Source organism: Aricia agestis, chromosome 4 (assembly GCF_905147365.1).
Source record: "Aricia agestis chromosome 4, ilAriAges1.1, whole genome shotgun sequence".
In the NCBI taxonomy this organism is placed as follows: domain Eukaryota; kingdom Metazoa; phylum Arthropoda; class Insecta; order Lepidoptera; family Lycaenidae; genus Aricia; species Aricia agestis.
In genome coordinates, this window is record NC_056409.1 from 21,840,116 (window position 1) to 21,862,158 (window position 22,043).

The 22,043-nt window shown below is 39.6% G+C and overlaps 2 protein-coding genes across 3 annotated transcripts; one reads left to right on the forward strand and one right to left on the reverse strand.

Moving 5' to 3' along the window:
* Positions 1-602: 602 nt before the first annotated feature.
* LOC121726194 (nuclear export mediator factor NEMF homolog) lies at positions 603-13,896 on the forward strand. Of its 2 annotated transcripts, none has more exons than XM_042113428.1 (18): positions 603-759; positions 973-1,144; positions 1,389-1,591; positions 1,701-1,837; positions 2,036-2,211; positions 2,640-2,834; positions 3,635-3,817; positions 4,066-4,265; positions 4,659-4,854; positions 5,270-5,448; positions 6,054-6,225; positions 6,878-7,004; positions 7,302-7,516; positions 7,867-7,930; positions 8,787-8,977; positions 11,043-11,192; positions 13,070-13,194; positions 13,448-13,896. In XM_042113428.1, the coding sequence occupies exons 1-18, from the start codon at positions 704-706 to the stop codon at positions 13,644-13,646; spliced, it is 2,940 nt and encodes a 979-aa protein (XP_041969362.1). In that variant the 5' UTR covers positions 603-703; the 3' UTR covers positions 13,647-13,896. The 2 variants fall into 2 exon arrangements, with proteins under 2 accessions (XP_041969362.1, XP_041969363.1); XM_042113429.1 differs by having other exon boundaries at positions 2,036-2,207; positions 2,636-2,834.
* Positions 13,897-14,673: 777 nt separating this feature from the next.
* LOC121726195 (radial spoke head protein 6 homolog A) lies at positions 14,674-21,855 on the reverse strand. The gene is made up of 13 exons (XM_042113430.1): positions 21,721-21,855; positions 21,159-21,348; positions 19,937-20,065; positions 19,338-19,426; positions 19,071-19,158; positions 18,896-18,977; positions 18,693-18,814; positions 18,197-18,316; positions 17,705-17,858; positions 17,103-17,248; positions 16,629-16,840; positions 15,595-15,736; positions 14,674-14,890 (listed from the first exon to the last, which is right to left on the reverse strand). The coding sequence occupies exons 1-13, from the start codon at positions 21,843-21,845 to the stop codon at positions 14,801-14,803; spliced, it is 1,689 nt and encodes a 562-aa protein (XP_041969364.1). The 5' UTR covers positions 21,846-21,855; the 3' UTR covers positions 14,674-14,800.
* Between the last annotated feature and the right edge of the window lie 188 nt (positions 21,856-22,043).

Below are 22,043 nucleotides of genomic sequence, written 5' to 3' on the forward strand. Positions count from 1 at the left end.
ATAAAAGGCGAAAAAGATGATTGAAAGAATTTTTGCTCCACCTAAAATTATGAATTATGAACTTTCTGAACTACTTGGAACCAGCAGACTTAAGAAATCACCTACGAATGGATTCCAAATCTCTTAACATAATATAAATTGACTTTAATACAGATTTAGCAGTTCCCACTACAGATAAAAGGTTGAAACCATCTGGCAACACTGATTTAGTCATTCAGGAGCCACATTTTTTTCCGATTTAGGATCCTAGCTAGGATCCTAGCTTTCTAAATGTGTCCACTTGACTAATTTTTTTAGGATCCTAGCTAGGACTTTCTAAATAGGACAAGTGGAATAAGCGCTTTCCTAAATATGACAAGTGGAAAGTTCATATCTTAATTTGTTCCAAACCAAAGTTTGTTCATTGTTATAAATTGTTGTTGGTTGGTGGTCCGCCTCCTTGTGAGTATAGTATTCGTTGGGTCCGCCGTTTTTTTAACCTTTTTTAAAACTTCTTTAAACATTTTTAGCTAAAAGGAAATTATTTTAAAAATTATAATTATTCTTTTTGGATATGCCAGCTGCTATTTGTCATTTGTCACAAATCTGTCACTGTCAAAAAATCAAAATACCCACGTCAGGAATATAGTTTGTTTCGCAAAAAAATGAAACCATTATTTAATTCAAAGTAATTTGTTGGTATATAATTTATAAAACATTCAAGATGAAGACACGCTTTAATACTTACGATATAGTTTGTATGGTGACGGAGTTACAAAGGTGAGATGGTTCAATACTAAATAGTGATAGAACTTTTTAACCTGTTCCTTAGCTTTTTTATTATTTCTAAACTTTAATTAAATTTACTCACACTATGTAACAAATAATTATGAAGCCTCAGATTGTTTTTACTAAGATATACCTGGTTATATTCAACACAAGCCCATCATTTCAAATAATATTTGTATATATTTTCATATCCCTTTTTTGCAGGTTGATTGGCATGAGAGTGAATCAGGTGTATGATATAGACAATAGAACATACATTATAAGGCTCCAAAGGTCGGAGGAGAAGTCTATCTTGCTACTGGAGTCGGGAAACAGATTTCACACAACACATTTCGAATGGCCCAAAAATGTAGCACCATCCGGCTTCACTATGAAGGTTAATTATATTTATTCATTCAATAAATTATTGTGTCTCAATAAATTATCTGTAATAAATTATTGTAATCAAAATGTGAATAATGCAATATACTGTGTTAAGATTAAGTTAAATATTCAAAAAGTAATTTCCACCAATTAAAGTCATGTATGTGACAAATTGTTTTTAAAATATGATAAAATTTAATCTAAACATTTTTAATTACATTTATTGGCACTATATAAAATAGTAATTTTCCTTATAGCTGAGAAAACATCTCAAAAACAAACGTCTGGAGAAGCTGAGCCAAATAGGGATAGACAGAATTATTGACATGCAGTTTGGGAGTGGAGAAGCAGCTTACCATGTGATACTGGAGCTGTATGACCGAGGAAACATTGTGCTGACTGACTGCGACTGGACCATTCTCAATGTTCTGAGACCACATGTGGAAGGAGATAAAATAAGGTTTTTTTTTCAATTTTTTTTTTGTATTAGGATAGTAATGCAATACATAAGGCTAAAGTTCTGAAAAGAAAAGATTTTTAGTTTTATTAATTTGGTGACATTGCTTCAGGTTTGCAGTAAAAGAAAAATATCCACTGGACAGAGCAAAGACAAGTTATGAAGCACCAAGTGATGATGCACTGAAAGAAATACTTGGCAACAGTAAACCTGGGGATAATTTGAAGAAAATCCTTAACCCTAACTTAGGTATATTATATAGTTACCATAATTTCATTTCTATACTCATTTATTTTCTTGTTTGCTTAACAATATTTTAGTAAATTGTAGTTTCACATTTATTTTCTATCTCACTAAAACCCTGGTATACATTTTTTTTTGGTAATACTAATAACAACTTTTTCGGTGTTCCTTTATGGAATTCTTATGGTAAGATTTGTTTTTTAGAATATGGTGCCTCAATAATAGACCATGTGCTGCTAGAGAATGGTCTGTCTGGGAATATGAAGGTGGCTCAGGATCCCAACAAAGGGTTTTTCCTGGAGAGGGATTTAGACAAATTGGTGACAGCCCTGAAACAAGCTGAAGCTATAATGGAAGAGGCCAAGAGTAGAATAGCAAAGGTTGGTTTGGTAAAAAGGTCTACATTCTACATATTTTATCCTTGTTAGATATTATGTTGCGAAATTTGCTCAACAGATAAAGACAAAACATTGTACAGCTTCTGTCTCTTATAAGTATTTGGGTATAATATTATGTATAATGTCAACAGTAAGTCTTGAAGCAAATATATATTTAAACCTCTTAGGCCACTGGTCTACCGCCGCTGTCACTGGGATGTCTCTGATAAAAATTAAAATAAATTGCCATTTTATGACCTAGGCTATAACCTATTTAATGAAACTTATAGGTTTCATTAACAGACATCTTGATTCTATGACTACATCATTTATCAAAATATTTGCATATTATATTGACACATTAATTGGTATGTTGCAGTTTAGTATTTTTTAGTAACAATAATTGTTTACATAGTTTGAAAATATTTCAGGGCTACATAATCCAGAAGAAGGAGGAAAGACCAAACCCTCAGGGTGGAGAGGCTTCGTACTTGCTGACAAACCAGGAGTTCCATCCCATGCTGTATTTACAAAATAAGCAGCAGCCATTCACAGAGTATGAAACTTTTGACAGAGCAGTAGACGAGTTCTTCTCTGCTCTTGAAGGACAGAAGATCGACCTTAAGGTAAGATATTCAGAAAGTAATTTTATAAATGCGAAAGTTCATCTGTCTGTTTATTACCTCTTGATGCCTAAACTGCTAAACCAAATTTGCTGAAATTTGGTAAGGATACTTTGAGTCCCGAGAAATACATAGAATACTTTTCATTCCATAAAAATATACGTTTCCCTCGCGATAAACCAATGTTGGCTTGACGGAGTTGCGGGCATCATCTGCATCTATATCAAATTCTCGTGTCACGATATTTGTGCGCAAACTCCTCCAAAACGGCTCAACCGATTTTAATGAAATTTTGTATGTATCAAGGACATTGATTCCTAGGCAGTTGACGGACCTAGGTCATGTGGTCGACTTATGTCAATTCCATGTTAGCTGTGATCAGTTGGTTAGGTTTCATTTAACGCCACCAAATTATTGAGGTCCGCGATCTGCATAGGAATCAACTTCTCTGATAGTATATTCGTTAGGCCTGAGAATAGGTTTTCATCTACTTTTTATATTGATCCTAAAAATTATTTATATGGCAAAACAATGTTTGCTGGGTCAGCTAGTAGTTTTATATTACTGTAAATTTTCTTACCTTACTTATTGTGGGTGGTTCTCACTTCTCAACGAGAAGTTAAACTGTGTAATACTATTTTTAACATGGCGTCAATATATTGTTGAAGAATCTGTAAAATAAATTACACAATATTTAAAACACAATAATTTTTACTATGTTACATTTATTTTTCTTCAATATAACAAGTTATACCTCATTTGCATCATATATGCTCAAGTTAATCTTAACATAATTCTCACAGACAATCCAAGTGGAGAGAGAAGCAATGAAGAAACTCCACAATGTAAAGAAAGACCATGAGAAGAGAATAACTGAACTACAGTCAGTGCAGTTGGAAGACAGGAAAGCAGCAGAGCTCATCTCAAGAAATGAGGAATTAGTGGAACAGGCCAGACTGGCTGTGACTACTGCTATAGCTAATCAGGTATAAAAGACTACGGTTATCATGGGTTAATTCAGTTTTGGGTCAACTATACCCCCCATTTACTACCTCAATTCCTTGCTCAAGAAAAAGATGTCGCGGTCGTAACTACACACCTGCTTTTCTTAAAGCTCGTCTTAATTATTTATTTTCAACTACATGGAAAACTACTGCGTAGAATCGAAATGTTTATCAATTACTGCATTATGCAATACAAATGTACAACAACAAAAAACTTTTTTATATTTTAGATGTCATGGGATGATATAAAGTTGCTTGTGAAAACAGCTCAGGATAACAACGACCCCATAGCATCCTCCATCAAAGGGCTGAAGCTGAACACCAATCACATAACGCTGCTGCTACGAGACCCGTATGAGGAGGAAGACGATATCAAACCAATGCTGGTCGATGTTGATCTCTCGCTAACGGCACATGCTAATGCGAGAAGGTAATTGTTGAATAATATTATGTATACTATTCAATATCATAATAAAGGCTCTGACTCTAGTAGAGTAGTTGTTACAAGGTAACAACTCAGCTGAAAATATATAATAGAAGTCGGTTAAAAATGATTTTAACAATAATAAAACCTTTTCTTGTCATAAAAAAGGAATTGCATTTATGCATGTATCGCTATAATATATTTTAATAATAGGTAATTTGTTAGCCCAATTTTAGTTTTTTAATATACGAAAGTTTTAAAGAAACAAAACATTTACAGTTAGTTCTAGTGCCAAAAACAATAACATAAAAAAATACATTTGAAATTGGAAACATGCTTTAATTTCCACTACAAACTCTACTTTAAAGTGTCTTAAAAGATTTTCTATTTCTTGTTTAGATACTACAACCAAAAACGCAGCGCCGCCAAGAAGCAGCAGAAGACTCTGGAATCCGCGGACAAGGCGCTCAAGAGCGCGGAGCGGAAGACCAAGCAGACGCTGAAGGAGGCGCAGACCATCAGCACAATCACCAAGGCGCGAAAAAATTACTGGTTCGAGAAGTTTTACTGGTTCATATCATCCGACAACTTCTTGGTGAGTGGAAAGAATACATTATTTAAGTGTCATGAAATACGTCGAAATTTGTTAACTGTACTATTCATTGCTTGTCTGTTTCACTCAAACACATATCGCGCAACTATATAAAAGAGATAATAATATTATGTTCGTGAGCAAATGAAAGGGACAGGTCGCGATAGGTTGATGTGCGAAATTCTAGGTGCTTCACGGTCGTACTATTGTAGTTAGGGTGTTAGCATTGAGTACGTGCGTGCGATATTTAAAGGCCCAAATCGGGCTTTACAGCTCACAGTGTGTTAATGATATTATAAAGTTCCTTTGTTGTGCCCAGTACTATATACAGATTTGATTGGTTACATACTACTGGCCAGTATACTGAGACGCGCCCTAAATGCTGCGATGATGGTCATAATAATAATGATGTTCCCAGGTGATAGGCGGTCGCGACCAGCAGCAGAACGAGCTAGTCGTGAAGCGATACATGCGGTCATCTGACGTGTACGTGCACGCCGATCTCAGCGGCGCGGCGTCTATAGTGGTGAAGTGTGCGGGCCGCCCGCCGCCGCCGCGCACGCTTAGCGAGGCGGGCCTAGCCGCTGTGGCATACAGGTTAGCCGTAATATTATATTTAAAAAATTAAATGGCTCGGTGACTTCACAGGTGATTTAAAAACGAAAGTTTTTAATGGTGATAGTTATAGTAGCTGAGTCAGGTTTTTGAGAAAATTGTATTATTTGCATTTCAATAAATCCGTAAATATATACTAAATGATCAAAGACATTAATTCATAGGCAGATGGCAGTCCTACGTCATTTGGTTGGGTTTTGATAATTCACACCCGTATCAGTCGTTTCTTTGAGATTTCCTCCACTCAACTTACCTCGATCCTCAAAAATTATGTCATTAGTTGATACGACACATACAAGATTCGCCGTCAAACAATTAGTTTGGCGAGATTTAAAATGTAACAATATTATATTGTAGAGTTTTATGAATAAATATAGTATAAAAAAAACTGGTGTAGTGGTGTACGGGTAGGTGTTAGTCATGATCTGTCGGCTGGGTTTTGACTTAACACAGCCAAATTACTCCATCTGCGTATGAATTCACTTCTTTACTAGACTATAGTACTTCGAGTTGTCTTTTATAATGCGTTTTATGCAAATAAGATCGTATTTAATTGTATTGTTTGTTATAAACTATTAATATTTTAGTATGGCGTGGGAAGCTAAGGTGGTGACGCGCGCGTGGTGGGTGTGGGGCGCGCAGGTGTCCAAGTCGGCGCCGACGGGCGAGTACCTCACCACCGGCTCCTTCATGATCCGCGGCCGCAAGAACTACCTCCACACAGACCACCTGCAGCTCGGCTTCAGCTTCCTCTTCAGAGTGAGTTGATGGAGCAGGAGCGTTAGAAGTGCTAGTAAAGTTGTGGGAATGTGATTGGTGGCAACTAAGAGAGATTTTCCGACCTAACGAAGTGGTACCAATGTTTGTACAGACCGAGCCAATATGCTGCAGCGTGTGTAATGAGAGCTGACGTTGCGGCCTAGAGGCGGCAGCATTATAGGGGGGCGGCAGCGTCCATACGGGACCGACAGATTCCGTACAAGGGGTGGCGGAGATAAAATAATATAAATTCGGCACTAGTGTAATAACATGCCCAACTACCGCAATCTAACCAAACCAAACTTGACGTGGGAGAGCCATGCTTCGGCACGAATGGGCCGGCTCGGCCGGAGAAATACCACGGGCTCACAGAAAACCGGCGTGAAACAGCGCTTGCGCTGTGTTTCGCCGAGTGAGTGAGTTTACCGGAGGCCCAATCCCCTATCCTTTTCCCTTCCCTACCCTCCTCTGTTACCCTATTCCCTCTTAAAAGACCGGCAACGCACCTGCAGCTCTTCTGGTGCTGCGAGTGTCCATGGGCGACGGAAGTTGCTTTCCATCTGGTGACCCGTTTGCTATTTTGCCCCCTTATTTCATAAAAAAAATAAAGGCCAAAAGTGCTAGTTTCTAACTATTCATACTGTATTCACAGCTGGAAGACAGCTGCATCGAGCGTCACCGCGACGAGCGACGCTGCATCGCGGCGGACGAGATGTCCGACGTCACGTCACAGCAGACCGAGGTTGAGGAGGACCAGGAGATTGTCGTGTCTGATGACGGTGAGGGATGATGTAATTACGAGAGACAGATTGTAACTGTTGGGCTATCAGAGTTTTTTGCCCGTCTTCCTTAATATAGTATGTCTCGGGAACATAACATTTCTTTTGGATACATAGATAGCGAATATTTTAATCTAAATCCGAAAATACTACTATGATGAAAGATTTTATCAGTAGTTTTTTCATAATATGGTATCAAACAGACTCTATAACATTTGCATTTACAATCTAAATGTCAAACAGTGCAATTTGGCGTAACTTACACTAGCTTAATATCCGTATAACATTTGTATGTAGATGAACAATCTGACAAGGAGAACAGCCCGGACCTATTACCTGTCATTGCGGAAGAGATCACCGCGCTAGAGCTCAAGAACGAGAAGAGAGAAAATAAAGAAGAGAAAGACGATGAAGAGGAGAAAGGTGATAAAGAGGAGAAAGAAGATAAAGAAGATGAGGAGAGCGAGTCGGCCAGTGACAGTGACGATGATGTCCTGGATACACATATTAAGGTGAGTTGGTTTTTCGTCGCCTTCATTTACCTGACATTAGATTATTATTTACGAAAATCATCTAAATTGTTTTCTTGGGCCTGTTTTTACCTCATAGTAAGTAAAAAGAAAAGTATAGTCTGTCAAAAAAGTGAAGAAATTAAAAAGTAGCAACATCGTAGTGTCATCCCTTTCAAATCAATCTAAGAAAAAAGGGATGACACTATGATGTTGCCACTTTTTAATTTCTTCACTTTTTTGACAGACTATAGTTCTGTAAGAAATAACAATGAACCACATTTTATTTTCTTGATGTCTTCTTTCGATTACCATTGCTCTAACAAAATATAAACTATCATGTGTTATTTCAGATCGACCACGGGACGGGCGAAGTGATTGTTGAGTCCAGAAATAGGACCTCATCTGACGTCACAGGTCAGTACCACGTTGTGTAGCAATTGCTGTAACCTGTTTAGTATATATGGGGTGTAACAAAACTAAGTGAAAAATACTTTAGGGTGTGTATGTGTTCCTGGTATAGAATTTACTGTGAAAGTGGCAGCGCTGAAAGAACAAATTTTTTATGTGTTTTGTATGGGCAAGTGCCTAGCATCATAGAATTAGAACGTAGTATTTTGATATCGTTGCCTAGCATCAGGAATTTTCCCATACAAAAGTAGCATCAGGAATTTTCCCATACAAAAGTTAAAAAAAGTTTATCTTTCAGCGCTGCTACCTTGACATTGAACCAAAGTACGCTGGACACATGATACCCAACTTTTTTGTGCCTATTTGAAGCGGAATCAGCGCCCCCATTGCGGGGGAAGAGACCTTACTCTGACGTACTTGCAAATGGCCGCTTAATCGCTATTGGTTGTAGAAACTAGTATTAGTTCCAAGTACTCCCACTACTGCTATCAGTGCCAATATGGCGACTTTCAAACTTCATTTTTACGTCAGATTTAGTTCTCTTTCCCCGCATTGAGGGCGCTGATTCCGCTTCAAATAGGCACAAAAAATAGCTGTCATTTCAAAGGTAATCAAAAGTCCAGCGTACTTGTATAATGGAGGTCAGTGCATTGAACTCATAAAGGGGACTCATACACACCCTAAAGTATTACCACTTAGTTTTGTTACAACTTAAACCATACAAGTTTATTGTATTAAAATTTACAAACGAACTGTCAATTTAGTGCCGCACCAAAACTGTATAATATAATATGACCTCGACATTTTCCTCTGCGTCTGAGCATGATCAAAATGTATGATCCATCTCAAATCTTTCTTCCAGCCGAGGAATCGGTGTTCAACTTCCCGACTCTACCGAAAAAGGGTAAGAAACCGCAGAAGAAGCCGGCGAAACAGCAGGAGAAACCCAAGGACGGGCTGAAGCGCGGGCAGCGGGGGAAGATGAAGAAGATCAAGGAGAAGTACAAGCACCAGGACGACGAGGACCGGGCCATGATGATGGAGTTCCTCAAGGTAAGTAGTAAAACTTCTCAAAATATTGTTAAATATTTTGCTGTTTACACAAAGGAAGTGTATTAAGGTGATCGCATATTTATCAGTACCCACGCGCCGTACGCACCGCATTTTAGAATTAGCACAGAATATATATTAGTAGTACCAACAGAATTCCCACTCGTGCAACCCGTTTAAAAAAATAACAACTCATGCTACGATACTATAAAGTTCAAATTCCGACCGCGCAGTGCTAGGTGCCTACAAAATTATATTTGCCTACATGTGCGCTCTCTTTCTATCGCGTAAGAGGCACCCTTTCTGACGAAATCAAGATTGTCACCTTTTAGAAAATAAAATAATCTTCTTTTAATTACTATAGCTACTAATAGCACACTTTTTTATAGTAATAATCAAATTTTAGTAACCTAACGTATATTTTATAATAGTTTTATAAGTATTTGATTATAGTGTAGGAGCTGGTCAGAAATTTTTTACAACTTAAACATGGTAATTTGTGTTTATTTATGTGTAGTATGCAGTTTGTTTGTAACAAATTAATTTATTTGCTATGTTTGTGTATTTTTTTTTTATCTTTTTTTGTATTTTAAAGTCTTAAATTACTTTATTTAAATATTCCTTTGACTTTTTTCAATTGTTCATATTTATCAGATTAATAACGATTCTGTCACATCGGTTAAATCAGTACGTAGATATATGCGACGAAAAAATTTGCGCGCGCGTCACCGCTCGCTTGTGAGTCCCTTGTGATCTGCCCCTTTAAAGGGGTACTGACAGTTCGATACCCAAACGCGCGAGTGGGACAGGCCTGGAATTAGTTGTATGAAATGATGTGAATCCTCGCCCATCCATCCGTACCGTACGCGCCGCATTGCGTATAGTATACACATACTCGTACGGCGCGCACGGTGCTGACACATGTGACATTCTACATTACTATTACAATAATTTCGCTAAACCATTCTTCGCTACGCATTTTGCACCTATATGTTTTTTGTATATGGAAATTTCCTAGTAACGAAAAAACCGGAGGAGGTTCTAAAGTCGACGCGTATATTACTATAATTAAACACTATAATTAACATAATTTTTGCCACGAAAAAATATGTTTGAACATTTTTCGTGGCATCATGCATAGTTGAGGTACGCGCACCATATTAATATGTAGAGCGACATCGAAGCTATCAAGTTGAATCCATACTTCCATACTTAGCCATAAATGCGTGGTAGACTTCATGTAGACGTTCTAAAAACATTAACTTTGTTAAGTGTTAACTTATTTAGAAATAAATATTTTGATTTTGAAAGTGTGTCTGTCAAACCGCTGAACCGATTTTACTCAAATTTCGTATAGAGATACATCGAGTCCCGGTAAAGGACATAAGATAATTTTGATCCCGGAAAAATGTAAGGTAAACTAATTTTGGCGCAACGGAGTTGCGGGCGTCATCTATATACCGGCGTCCATAAACTTTAAGGACTTGTTGCATTTTGGATCATAAGGGTACAGCCTCATCTAATGTGCGCGTACTTTTGATATCAAGTCGCATCTTTAAGAGGAATCCACACCGCCGTTTTTCCATACAAACGTTGTCCCCTGTTTCCTCCCTGGATAATGCCGGTAGAGTTATGATTTTTTTCCTGAATATCTATGGCCACTATTAGCATGTCCCTATGTTTTCTTTTTTTTTTTTCATAATTTTATTATTAAAAAAGATAAGAACGTCCAAAAACCCAAAAAAATGGCCAGATTTTCCTGTGTTCAAACACTCAGAAAACAAATCTGGCTAGAATATACAAAAAAAAAACCTAGGAACACAGCTCAAGCCTTGCTTTAATTCTTAATGAAAAAAGTACTTAAATCGGTTAAGTTTTAGAGAAGGAATTAGCGGACAACGAATCGAAGATTTTCTGTTCTTTTATTAGAACTTTTGTCGTGTTGTCTCTATCGCGCTCTGCGGTGGGAGACTTGAGATTGGTGAGACAGCAATACATTTTCAAATACCTATTTTCAATTTCTCTCACCCTTGGTGTATCCTCTTAACGACTTTTTTTCTATCAACAGCCAGCGAAGGAGAAAGAGTCTAAGAAGGCGGCGAAACAGGCGACGAAAGTGAAGAGCAAAGGGGCAAAAGCTGCGAAGATCCCGCAGCCCGCGCCCATGCTGCTCGAGGGGGACTCCGACGCCGAACTCGAGCCCGAACTGGAGCCCGAGGTCAGATGATCATTATAGCTAAGCGTCCAGTATGCCTTGTCAAAAAATCTTACAAAAGCGTCCAACTAAATCCCGTTGCGTGCGATGCATCCGTTGCGTACGTTACCCATAAGTGGAGGCTTACAACAAAACATTATGTTGTGATGTTGTTATTTTTTTATACGGCAATTAATTTACAACACATTCCCACTGCAACTCCTGTTAGCAAGAGCAGCAGTGCTAAGCCAACTCCGATGTAAATTGTGCCGCTGCACCCAAACGAGCACGTCAAAGTAGCCAATCAACATTACTGCTAGAGTTTCGGAACGTGAAGTGTGTAGTAAGTTAGTAACATTAGCTATGAGCTATGAGACTCTAGACTTCTACAGATACATTAACCGTTTCCGTGCGGATGTCACCAATAGGCATCATGGGTAGCTTTTCTGTATGGCGGGTGACGCCCGAGAGGAGATAAAATGTTTACCTGTAAAACTATGATGAAATTACATTTTTCAGAGGTATTCCCTCAATGAAAGTGGCTTTATTTGTCACGTATTTTATGTGTACAGTGTTAGTTTTAGGATATTGCATAAAAACTTACACTTCAGGAGTCCTAAACATTTTATAAATATATAACGCCAACACCAGCAAAATCTCACATCAACATAATTTATTCTTATAACTAACTAGCAGCCCGTCCCTGCTTCGCACGGGTATGAAACAAACATTTCTAAAGTTGGTGGTGTTATTAACCCGGCGAGAGTGTGGTGCAAAATACGTTTCAATCTCAGACTCAGGTATGCATTTTCTTTTTCGAGAAAATCCTAAAACCATCGATTAATATTATTGAGGTATTAACCTATATACAGTACAAACTATACGTCGAATCTCAAGGGAAAGGCTAACAAGTTCGAGGTCCAAAAATTTCACCGCCCATAAAGATGGTAGTCTTAGTGTCTACCCACTAAAAAATTGTGGGTGCTCCGCTTTCACTCCACTGTCGAGTAAAAGAGTTTTCAATGCGAACTACCCTGCCAAAATGTACCTTTATTCAAATGGATGTATTTGGATAATCCTCGAATAATAAAAACTAAGGAAACGTAACTCCTATACTTCAACCGTTTTGAATTTGGTTCCTTTTCGCACACTAAAATATGACAATAGCTATGAAACACTAACGCTCAAATTTACGAAAAAAAGCCGTTTACAATAATTATTATCACTTGTTAATTACACAAAATTATGCATGTATTCGGGTCTCTTTTTGCATAAAGTATGCATGTATTCTGGTTTCGTTTTGTAGCTCGCAGAACATTTTTTTTGACGCCGTTACTCTTTCTCAGCTTTTATTATTCGTAGAATAGGTACATCAATTCCTTTTTTGATTTGATTTGTTGAATTCAGATATTTCATTCAAAAACTACCACTTATACAACGTTTATTTGTTTATAAAATGCTATAAAAAGTAGATACATTTTTTGGCGTTAAATATGACTAGCATGTAATATCCCGTTCTACAATAAAACGAAAATAAATTGATCAATATAGCCAAAGGTTTACAACACCTGATAAAAATAAGTTACTTACCTTCCATTTCTGTTTGTACACGTAAATAATCACTTTTAAATATTTAAAATGAACTATAATTCCGTTCACGTTCGCTTTTGGGTCGCTACTAAAAGAAAAACAATTGGAAACAGACGAAACAGCGATAAATTACAATCCCTGGCGGGTGGCGCCCGAGAGGAGATATCAAAGTTCCTGGCGGTAGGCGCCTCAGAGATGATACGAAATATTTGTTCGCAGCCAGGCGCGTGAAATTGCCAAAAATGACATCGCACTGAATCGGTTAACTGACGAGTGTAAACGTGTCTAAAATTACATTCTCTTGTTTACAGGCCGAGGGTGCAGTGGACGTGGATTCGGAGCTGCTGAGTCAGCTGACGGGCGCGCCGCTGGCGGATGACGAGCTGCTGTTCGCCGTGCCTGTCGTCGCGCCCTACGCCGCGTTACACAACTACAAGTGAGTGTACAGTAGACGTGGAGTTGGAGCTGAGGACCAAGAGCCGCGACGCAACGACACAAAAATGCCTAAGAACTCTCTCCCTCCCTTTTTTCCCCCGCTGCACTGTCGACCCACACGGTCGCGCGTTTGCAGAGAGTCGCTAAAAGACTTTTTATAGTATTTACTTAATATGCTAAACACCCTCGAACACTAAGAAACCACACCACAACAAGTGCCAATAACATTTGTCTAACATCGTATATCTGTCCAGGTACAAAGTGAAGCTGACACCGGGCGGCAGCAAGCGCGGCAAGGCCGCTAAGACCGCCCTGGCAGTGTTCCTGCGCGACCGCACCGCGACGCCGCGAGAGAAGGACTTACTTAAGGCGGTCAAAGAAGAGAACGTCGCGAGAAACTTCCCCGGCAAGGTTAAGCTGTCCGCGCCGCAGCTGCACAAGCATAAGAAGTAGTGACGTCACACATGTCAAAATACAGTGACGTCAGAATACTGTGATGTCATGAATCATGATAGTGACGATATTCAACATTGATGTCTTAATACAGAAACGATGAATACGACGAATACTGTGATCTGTGACGTCATAAAATACTTAAGTATTTTGAAATCTTCGATCTGTAATGTTTAATTAACTAACAAAAGACCCGTGACGTCGCAGCTCAAGAAAACGAGTACTATCACGTTTTTAACGATCGCTAAATTTACAGGCGCGATCAAGCACCGTACCCTATACCGAGGTCGTACAATTCTCAAACAAAGTAAGGCTATGTTCAAATCACGAGTGATATTAATAATAATATTGTGTGAATGATATTAAATACCATGTAAATAATTGTTATTTATAAATAAATACAATAAAAATTGTTGAAAAACATCTTTATTATTATTTTTAAAAACAACTATATTTATAACATTATGATAATAACATTTCAAGGAGTACTTAATTAATTTATATTAAACTCGAACAAAAACTTTAACATAAATATAGGTTATTTTATAACTTGTCTGTCAAGTAAACTACCTTTTGACCAAAACTTTTTAAAAATTATCTCTTTTCATCTTCTTATTAATGAATAAGTAGTTGGCAAAATAGGCATTAAACTTCAGGTCAGAAGTCAAGCTCAGACAAAAAGTGCATGTCTTGTGAAATGAGGGTGTTTGATATTCCGTTTGCCACCAGGTGCCGCTATGTATCCAAATGACTTTCCGATCTTTTAAGCGGCCGCGACCGACAAAAAATTCAAGTAAAATGACACTTTATGACATAGAGTATAGGTATCATTTTCTACTGACATGTGTGTAGCGACCCATACTTCCGCCACTTGTGGCGTAAAAGCTAGTGGTGTAGAGTAAAATGAACCCTATATTCAATGTTATAAAGTGACATTTTATTTGATTTTTATTCGGTTGCGGTCGCTCGCGGCAAAGATCGGAAAGTCACCTTTATAGGGTATATCGTGTCAAATAGACAATAATATAATATTATGACAGATAATATATCGTGACATATGACAAATATATTGTGCGCGGCACCGTGGCAAATGGAATGTTAAAAACCCTCATTAAAATGAATTCAGTCTTGTGAATATTCTGTCAGTAGGTATTTCAGTCCTCTTCTTCTTCCTCTTCCGTTGATTCTCCCTCCTCGCCCTCGGCCGACAGCGGCTGCGGCGGCAGGTGAGCGATGCGGTATGCCTGGCAAATTGAATATAATATGGTAAGAAGTTACAAATTATAATATTATGTATATAATATTATATCGTTACTAGATGACGCCCGCAACTCCGTTGCGCCAAAATTAGTTTATCGCGCGGGAACCGTACATTTTACCGGGATAAAAAGTATCCTATGTCCTTTCCCGGGACTCAAAGTATCTCCATGCCAAATTTCAGCAAAATCGGTTCAGCGGTTTGAGCATGAAGAGACAACGGATAGACAGACAGACAGACACACTTTCGCATTTATAATATTAGTATGGATGGTAAGCATCCAGATATCGTCTCCTCTATTCGTCAGTGCCCTACCAGAGGCATATTTGATAATTTCTAAAAGTATGTTGTTCTGCTGAGAGATGAAGAAAGATCTTTGCAGAGAAGTAAGGAAGCCCTAAAATCTTAGCGTCTAACAGGCGCTAAATTTACAGGCGCTGTCAAGCTGTGATCGTCGTCGATCGATACGTGAAGTAAGTCTTGTAAAAACATATTTACTTTACTTAATTGTTTTATTAAAGTATATGTTGACAGACAATGTTTAAACTTATAATAAAATATCATTGTCTGCCATTTGACTTTCAACTTATCAGACAAAGATGAAAGATAGCCTCGTGTGATTAAGTGATTGCAGTTTGCAAGTCATCAGTGTAGAAATTAAGGCCGTAAAGGATATTCGGCCAGTCTCACCTCCTCCTCATCAACAGTGGGGTCGGGCATCTCCATGACCTCCGGGCCGGGCGGGTACTCGTCCCGCGGCGCCGGCAGCGGCGGCGGCGCGTACCCCGCCCCCTGCTTCACGCCCCAACCCACGTACATACACTCCGACATCCTGGCATACAGGCATTATATTAGTGGATGTATTGGGATATATTGGCAGATGTATTGGGAGTTTGCAGCAATACAGTTACTCAATAAGTCAATACTCATAAGTTGTCTGTTAAGGGTCCCCGCAGACTTATAATTTCAAGTTGACCGACTAAATCGTATAGTATGACTGTTAGCTATGGCGGCTTATGAGAGCTCGCACATTGCATCCAACTAAATTGTTCAACTTTTAGTTGGATACAGTGTGCGAGCTCTCGTAAGCCGCCATAGCTAACAGTATACTATACGATTTAGTCGGTCAACTTGAAATTGTAAGTCTTCGGTCGCTCTAAGTCGGCAGCAGTGCAGCGTTCGTCTGCTTTTCCGGAGTAATTGATGTGGTCTGAGGTTAAAAGCAGATGCAGCTGACGCCGGGCCGGCTAAGCGGAGAAGGAAGCACCTATTTCTTACGAGAGAGTCCCACCATAACACGCCGTCGGTCCGTTGGAAATCCATGATAGATTTTCCCAAAAATAAAAAATAAGAATTATTTCTGTTACAAGACATTCGATTTTTTATTACAATTACAAATCGCAAATACATGACCGCTACGTACAATCAGCATTAGCAGGATTACGCCGGTCAATGACACTGGTGAATGATAACAGGATTATCGAAAACAAAGTGATTATACCTAACAGGTTTTATTTTAAGTCAATCTGTGATATATTGCGAAGGTCATGTTACTACTTACTAGCTGTCCATCTACTGCAGTTCAACAAATCAAAGATATAAAGAGCAAAATATGTCTGAGTTTAGTTGAGTCTATGTCCTTTGCTTACTTGTTTTAATAGATATATTTTAATTTTTTGCTTACTAAATTTGACCGTAATAGAATTCTTATAAGCGATCCTTACTTGCCAGTAGTGGCGTACGCGAACGCGCCGGGCCACACAATGCTGCGTACGGCGACGAGCGCACGTGCACGCACGAGCGTGGAACTAGTGCGTACGGCCCATGCGCGCGCGCCGCACACAGGGTCGTCCTCCGCCAGGGAAGTGAACAGCGGCGGCCCTCGCTCCGGTTCTACGGTGGGGATTTCATCTTCCTCTTCTTCGCCGTTCTCTTCCTACAGAAGAGTGGTCAGATCCTTTACAAATTGATGACACGCTTGTTTCGATCTAGTATCGGAGAAATTCTTTGATGATATCGGTTGTAAATTATGCGCATTTAGAATCTACGTCAAGCATCAAATTTGAAAACAATAGATGTTTCAGCTTTTTTGGCTATTCGACGACCGAGCTAAAGACCGCGTTCAGTCGAGTTATTTGAGTCCCGTCAGAACCTTCACATCAACAACATAAGGAGGGGCAAAATAAACGTGTTCGAACCGCGTCAGCGCGCGTATTCCACCAGATGGTCCGGCCCTGCTGGAGTATGTGTCGGCCGTGGTGCACCCAGCTCGTCAGCGCCGGGTCCGCGAGGTCGCGCAGCGTGTGACCCTCGTAGAAGGCGTTGGGGTTGAACTCCAAGTCACCTAAGAAATTGTTTGAAGCTTTAGGTAGCTGGCTTTGAGATCAAACATGGTTAATCCCGTAACCCGTTGCAACAAGCAGCTGCTCATGGGCATGGGTAGGTAGGGGCAGAACCCCCCTTAGAAGATAAAATAAACGTCAATTTTCCTAGCAAGTGGGAATGAAAAACGTGTTACCTACTCTGCGCAAAATGAAGTGTTGGAAACTAAATGTTATCTTTTCAGTCAGATTAATGAAATTCAATTATCATGATTTTTTTTTAATATACCAGACCTACCATCTTCACGAAGGTATGCCAGGATTGCAGCTAAGGGGGGAGGGACCCCTAGCTGAAATTCTGGGTACGCCCCAGGTTTTGTATAGCAGTCAAATACTCGGCACAATAAGTCGGCACAGCGTTCAGACAATTCAAGTCTTGCTCAGACTTATTCCAATCATAAGCCAGCAAGCACCAGTACCCATATCCTCAGCCATGTCAATGTCCTCCTCCTCCTCGCCGGAGCCGAAGGTGTAGAAGCCGTGCGGCGAGACGGCGGTGGCGGCCTGGACGCGGGCGAGCTGCGCGCGCAGGAAGTTGCGCTCGCAGCCGCTGAACACGGGAAAACTTATCACCTGCATGTTGGAAATACGGTTTTGGTGACGTTAGCGAAATTACAGTATAGGCTCCTATACAAAAAACACATTTTTTTCCCTATTTGCCCTCTATAACGGTATGGAACCCTTCGTGCGCGAGTCCGACTCGCACGTGACCGATTATTTAGATAACATAACAAAATGCCGTTTTGGGAAACTAAACTGTACTTTTGAGAACCTATGTTTTATCCACAACCTATAGCCAATGGGTCTATTGTGATTTGTGATAGGAATATAGGTAGATATTCTGTACCTACTCAATTGCATATCTCGGTCGAGTTTCTATAGGTGATACTCCTTTCATGTTCAGTCTGTACCTCGGCATCCAGATCCCCAGTCATGCAGCGGATGGTCTGTCGCGCGACGCGGATTTGGTCCGGCGTCACGTCGGGCAAACGCACCCACTCGTCGCCGGGGGAGTTGCACGCGTAAAACACCTACACGAAGTGTATTTTTTTAAATTTGCTACCGTAAACCTTCCATTGAAGGTTGTCATCGAAATTGCAACCCCATTTGTCACTTTAGGTTTTAGGCCCTGCAGGTGCCAGCAGGCAGCAACCAATCTCAAATCTGGGTCCTTGCTAATCGCTTGAGTAACGTCCAACGAAGCATAGGTCATAAATTCTAAGAACGAGGAAGGTGCCGTTATTAGACGTATCTACTTTAATTCAGATTGACGAAAGGTTTAAACTCTGATTTTCCTAGCACGCTTTTAGCAACATTTTAAGTTGACCCTTGATCGCTTCGGATTGCGCCGCTGCTGTTGCTACAAGATCTTTGTATGCTGACCTTAATATCAGCAATAAAACGAACCTTTTTATTAACACCCTGGCCGGGTCTCTCGGGCGGGATGCGGGGCGGGGGGACGTGCGTCGGCGTGGGCACCGGGGGCAGCTTCGGGCGAAGGTCCTTTGGCTTCGCGCGTTCCTCCTCTTCTGCACAGCACATTGAGGTTGGTTATAATTTTAATAGTTTATTGATAGATGCATTATGTGTTGAATAATTCCGGTTTATACCTAGCATTTGTTTATTTTCATCCGCAATCTCTGGAGCTTCCTCTTCGCTCTCTTCTTCGGGGTTTTCTTTGTCTTCAAATTCCTGAAAAAAATATTTTCTACGGATTATTTGCTTGTAGGTTCGTCTCAATACGTTTAAATGTCATGTTTATTTTTTATTGCTCGTACGGCGTACCTTAATCTGCTTTTCCAGTTCTTCCTCATTGAGTTCTGTTTCCGCGATATAATAATTTTTCTTCGTACCGAAAATCTTGCCGAAAAACCTAAAACGACAAAAAGGTTGTAAGGGTAACAACTTCGTCAAGTTCTCACACCGATTTTCGGCATTGGGCTGTTCATTGGGAATTGAAATCGGATAAACCAAACGAGAAAAATTATTATTGTTAAAGTTGGGGGTAGGTATGGGCACTTGAGTCTTGACCAAAGCAAATGAGGCAATTACCTGACGCTAGCTACAGGCTCCTTGATGGCCAGCATGTTGAGGGCGATGTACACGGCGAAGCACTCGTGCTCCGGTAGACCAAATCCGCACTAAAATATTATACGTGTAAGCCAGCCTTTCCCAAAGTGGGCGATAACGCCCCCTTGTGGGCGCTGAAGGCCTAAAGGGGGGCCCAGGCCCAGGGTGTGGGACCCAGAAAAAAATGGGGGCGTTGTGTAGAGGCTTTCATTTAAAAGTATGTACTTAGGTGAAACAAAGGAGCGCCAAAAAAATTTTTTTCGTCAAAGTAGGCGGTAGACAAAATATATTTGGGAACCCCTGGTCTAAGCGATGACATTCGATACAAAATGTTGAACTCAGTATATTTATGTACCTACTGCCATTGATGGTACCCGCGTACATAGCTATATAGTATAGTAGCATATAATTGCGTGGTCAGTGGTAACTGCAGATGACTTTTAAATTATTAGTAAAGGGAAAGCTCGCTCTAGCCTCCACATGGGATCTTGAACATGCGGCATCTATAACTATCAGAACCGGTAGGTTATGGGGTCATGGCGACCAAACTCCCTACCATTATATGACCCCATATTCCTCACCTGTCGGAAGTTATGGTTGTGCTCTATGAGATCGGCTATTTTCGGCTTATCTGCTTCCTCCTCTAGATCTAAGACGGGTTCCTCTTCGTCTTCATCTTGTGTTTCAGTTTTGTTCGAATTGCGCACGATCTAAAAAGTTTAAAACAAATCCATCAATTTTTAAGCTAACAATATGTCGAAGGGTGTTTTCACATTATCTACTTCTTCACGTGGTCTACTTCTTATCTGTGCTAAATAACAGAAAAATTGCTCCAGTAGTTCGTGAGATAAGACCTTTCAAATAATTTCCCCCGTTTTTTTCACTTTTTCTCTATTTCTTCGCTCCTATTAGTCTTAGGATGATAAAATATAGCCTATAGCCTTTCTCCATAAATGGGCTATCTAACACTGAAATAATTTTTCAAATCTGACCAGTAGTTCCTGAGATTAGCGCGTTCAAATAAGCCATTTCAAATAATTTCTCCCATTTTTTCCACACTTTCCTCTATTTATACGCTCCTATTAGTCTTAGCGTGATAACATATAGCCTATAGCCTTTCTCGATAAATAGGCTATCTAACACTGAAAGAATTTTTCAAATCGAACCAGTAGTTCCTGAGATTAGCGCGTTCAAATTAAGCCCTTCCAAATAATTTCTCCCCGTTTTTTCCACACTTTCCTCTATTTCTTCGCTCCTATTAGTATTGGCGTGATAAAATATAGCCTATAGCCTTTCTCGATAAATGGACTATCTAACACTGAAAGAATTTTTCAAATCGGACCAGTAGTTCCTGAGATTAGCGCGTTCAAACAAACAAACAAACTCTTCCCAATTATAATCGTATGGATGTATCTGTTTTGTCCGGCCCGATAGCTGTGGATATCGGTTCATACATTTTACTTACCCCGGTATCGGATCGGCGTCCGACACCGATATCGGATCGGCGTCCGACACCGATATCGGATCGGATAATTTGAAAACGCCCTTAGGGCTAGGTAACATTGCAAAGTGATTACGACTACGGAGCTAAAACAAAGCTTTTTAAAACTTTGTATTAGCTCCGTGATTACGACTCATTTTTAAATGAACTTTACCTTAAAGGTCAAAGGAAAAGTCAGCCCAACCGCGGGTGCCACCCGCGGTTGTGTGGGTAATTCCTTTGTAAGGATGACATCAACTGATCCTTATGCGAAAGAATTTGAAATTTTCAAGATAAAAGCTGTCAAAACCTGAGTTTCGCACCTTGAACATCTCATTCACTTTTCGGACAGCCGCGAGTTGTGACGGCGATTTATAAACGTCTTTCAGTGAGTCGAAGTTCGGACGTAGTTTATCCTTCTTCACGTCCCACGAGAACTGCTCCAAGTAGTCGACGACATTGGGCGGCTGCTCAGTGAGCAACCTATGCACCATGTCGACAAGGTGGTCGTATCTGAAGAAAGGGCAAGGGTAAGGCGAGTGCTGTTTAGCTAGTAAAGAAATAATTTTAGTATTGACCTTTCCTCATGTTCATGTTTTTAAATGTAAGTCTGATTAGTTACTAACGGTCAAGCCGTTAATGTCGATCATCATCAGCATCTTAGGTAGGTGCTACCCACCCTACTTTCATTTTACATAGGTACTCGTAAGTACCTACTTTGGAATGTTTTGTTATTCTACCAATGTTATGTTAATTGTAACTTGTAATAACAAAGCGTATGGCTCTCATTAGTACGAACTACGAAGTAAGTAAGTACTATATTGTGCTGACTGCTGACCAATATAATATTGTTACAGGGTGGTTGGTAAAATTTTATGTTCTTACAGTGTATCACCGGTAGATGCAGATTGCTTTTTCAAAAAGTTCTTGGCGAGTATCAGATCATTATTTATATCGGGCATAACATTTTCGTTGGCGGCTATTATATCAGGTTCATTCATAAAATCCATTTTAATATAAATTAAAATATATTTTTATAAATAACAAAAAGATAACTGATGTTGATAAACTTGCTTCAAGGCACAAAGGATTTTTGATGGATTTTTAATGAGTCATAGAGGAAATACACGTGGAATGATTTTTGAAGTGTGCTTGATGCATAGAGAAAAATAAACCTACATCCTTGATGTACCTTTTGAAACCTTTTC

Bases quoted from the DNA above. Each gene is read 5' to 3' on its own strand.
- LOC121726194 (XM_042113428.1), top strand. From the start codon at position 704: ATGAAGACACGCTTTAATACTTACGATATAGTTTGTATGGTGACGGAG. The intron at 1,838-2,035 runs GTATATTATATA...TTTGTTTTTTAG, and splicing joins AATCCTTAACCCTAACTTAG to AATATGGTGCCTCAATAATA. The intron at 4,855-5,269 runs GTGAGTGGAAAG...TGATGTTCCCAG, and splicing joins TATCATCCGACAACTTCTTG to GTGATAGGCGGTCGCGACCA.
- LOC121726195 (XM_042113430.1), bottom strand. From the start codon at position 21,845: ATGGATTTTATGAATGAACCTGATATAATAGCCGCCAACGAAAATGTT. The intron at 19,159-19,337 runs GTAATTGCCTCA...TTGTCGTTTTAG, and splicing joins GAGCCTGTAGCTAGCGTCAG to GTTTTTCGGCAAGATTTTCG. The intron at 17,859-18,196 runs GTACAGACTGAA...TCCAACATGCAG, and splicing joins CTGGGGATCTGGATGCCGAG to GTGATAAGTTTTCCCGTGTT.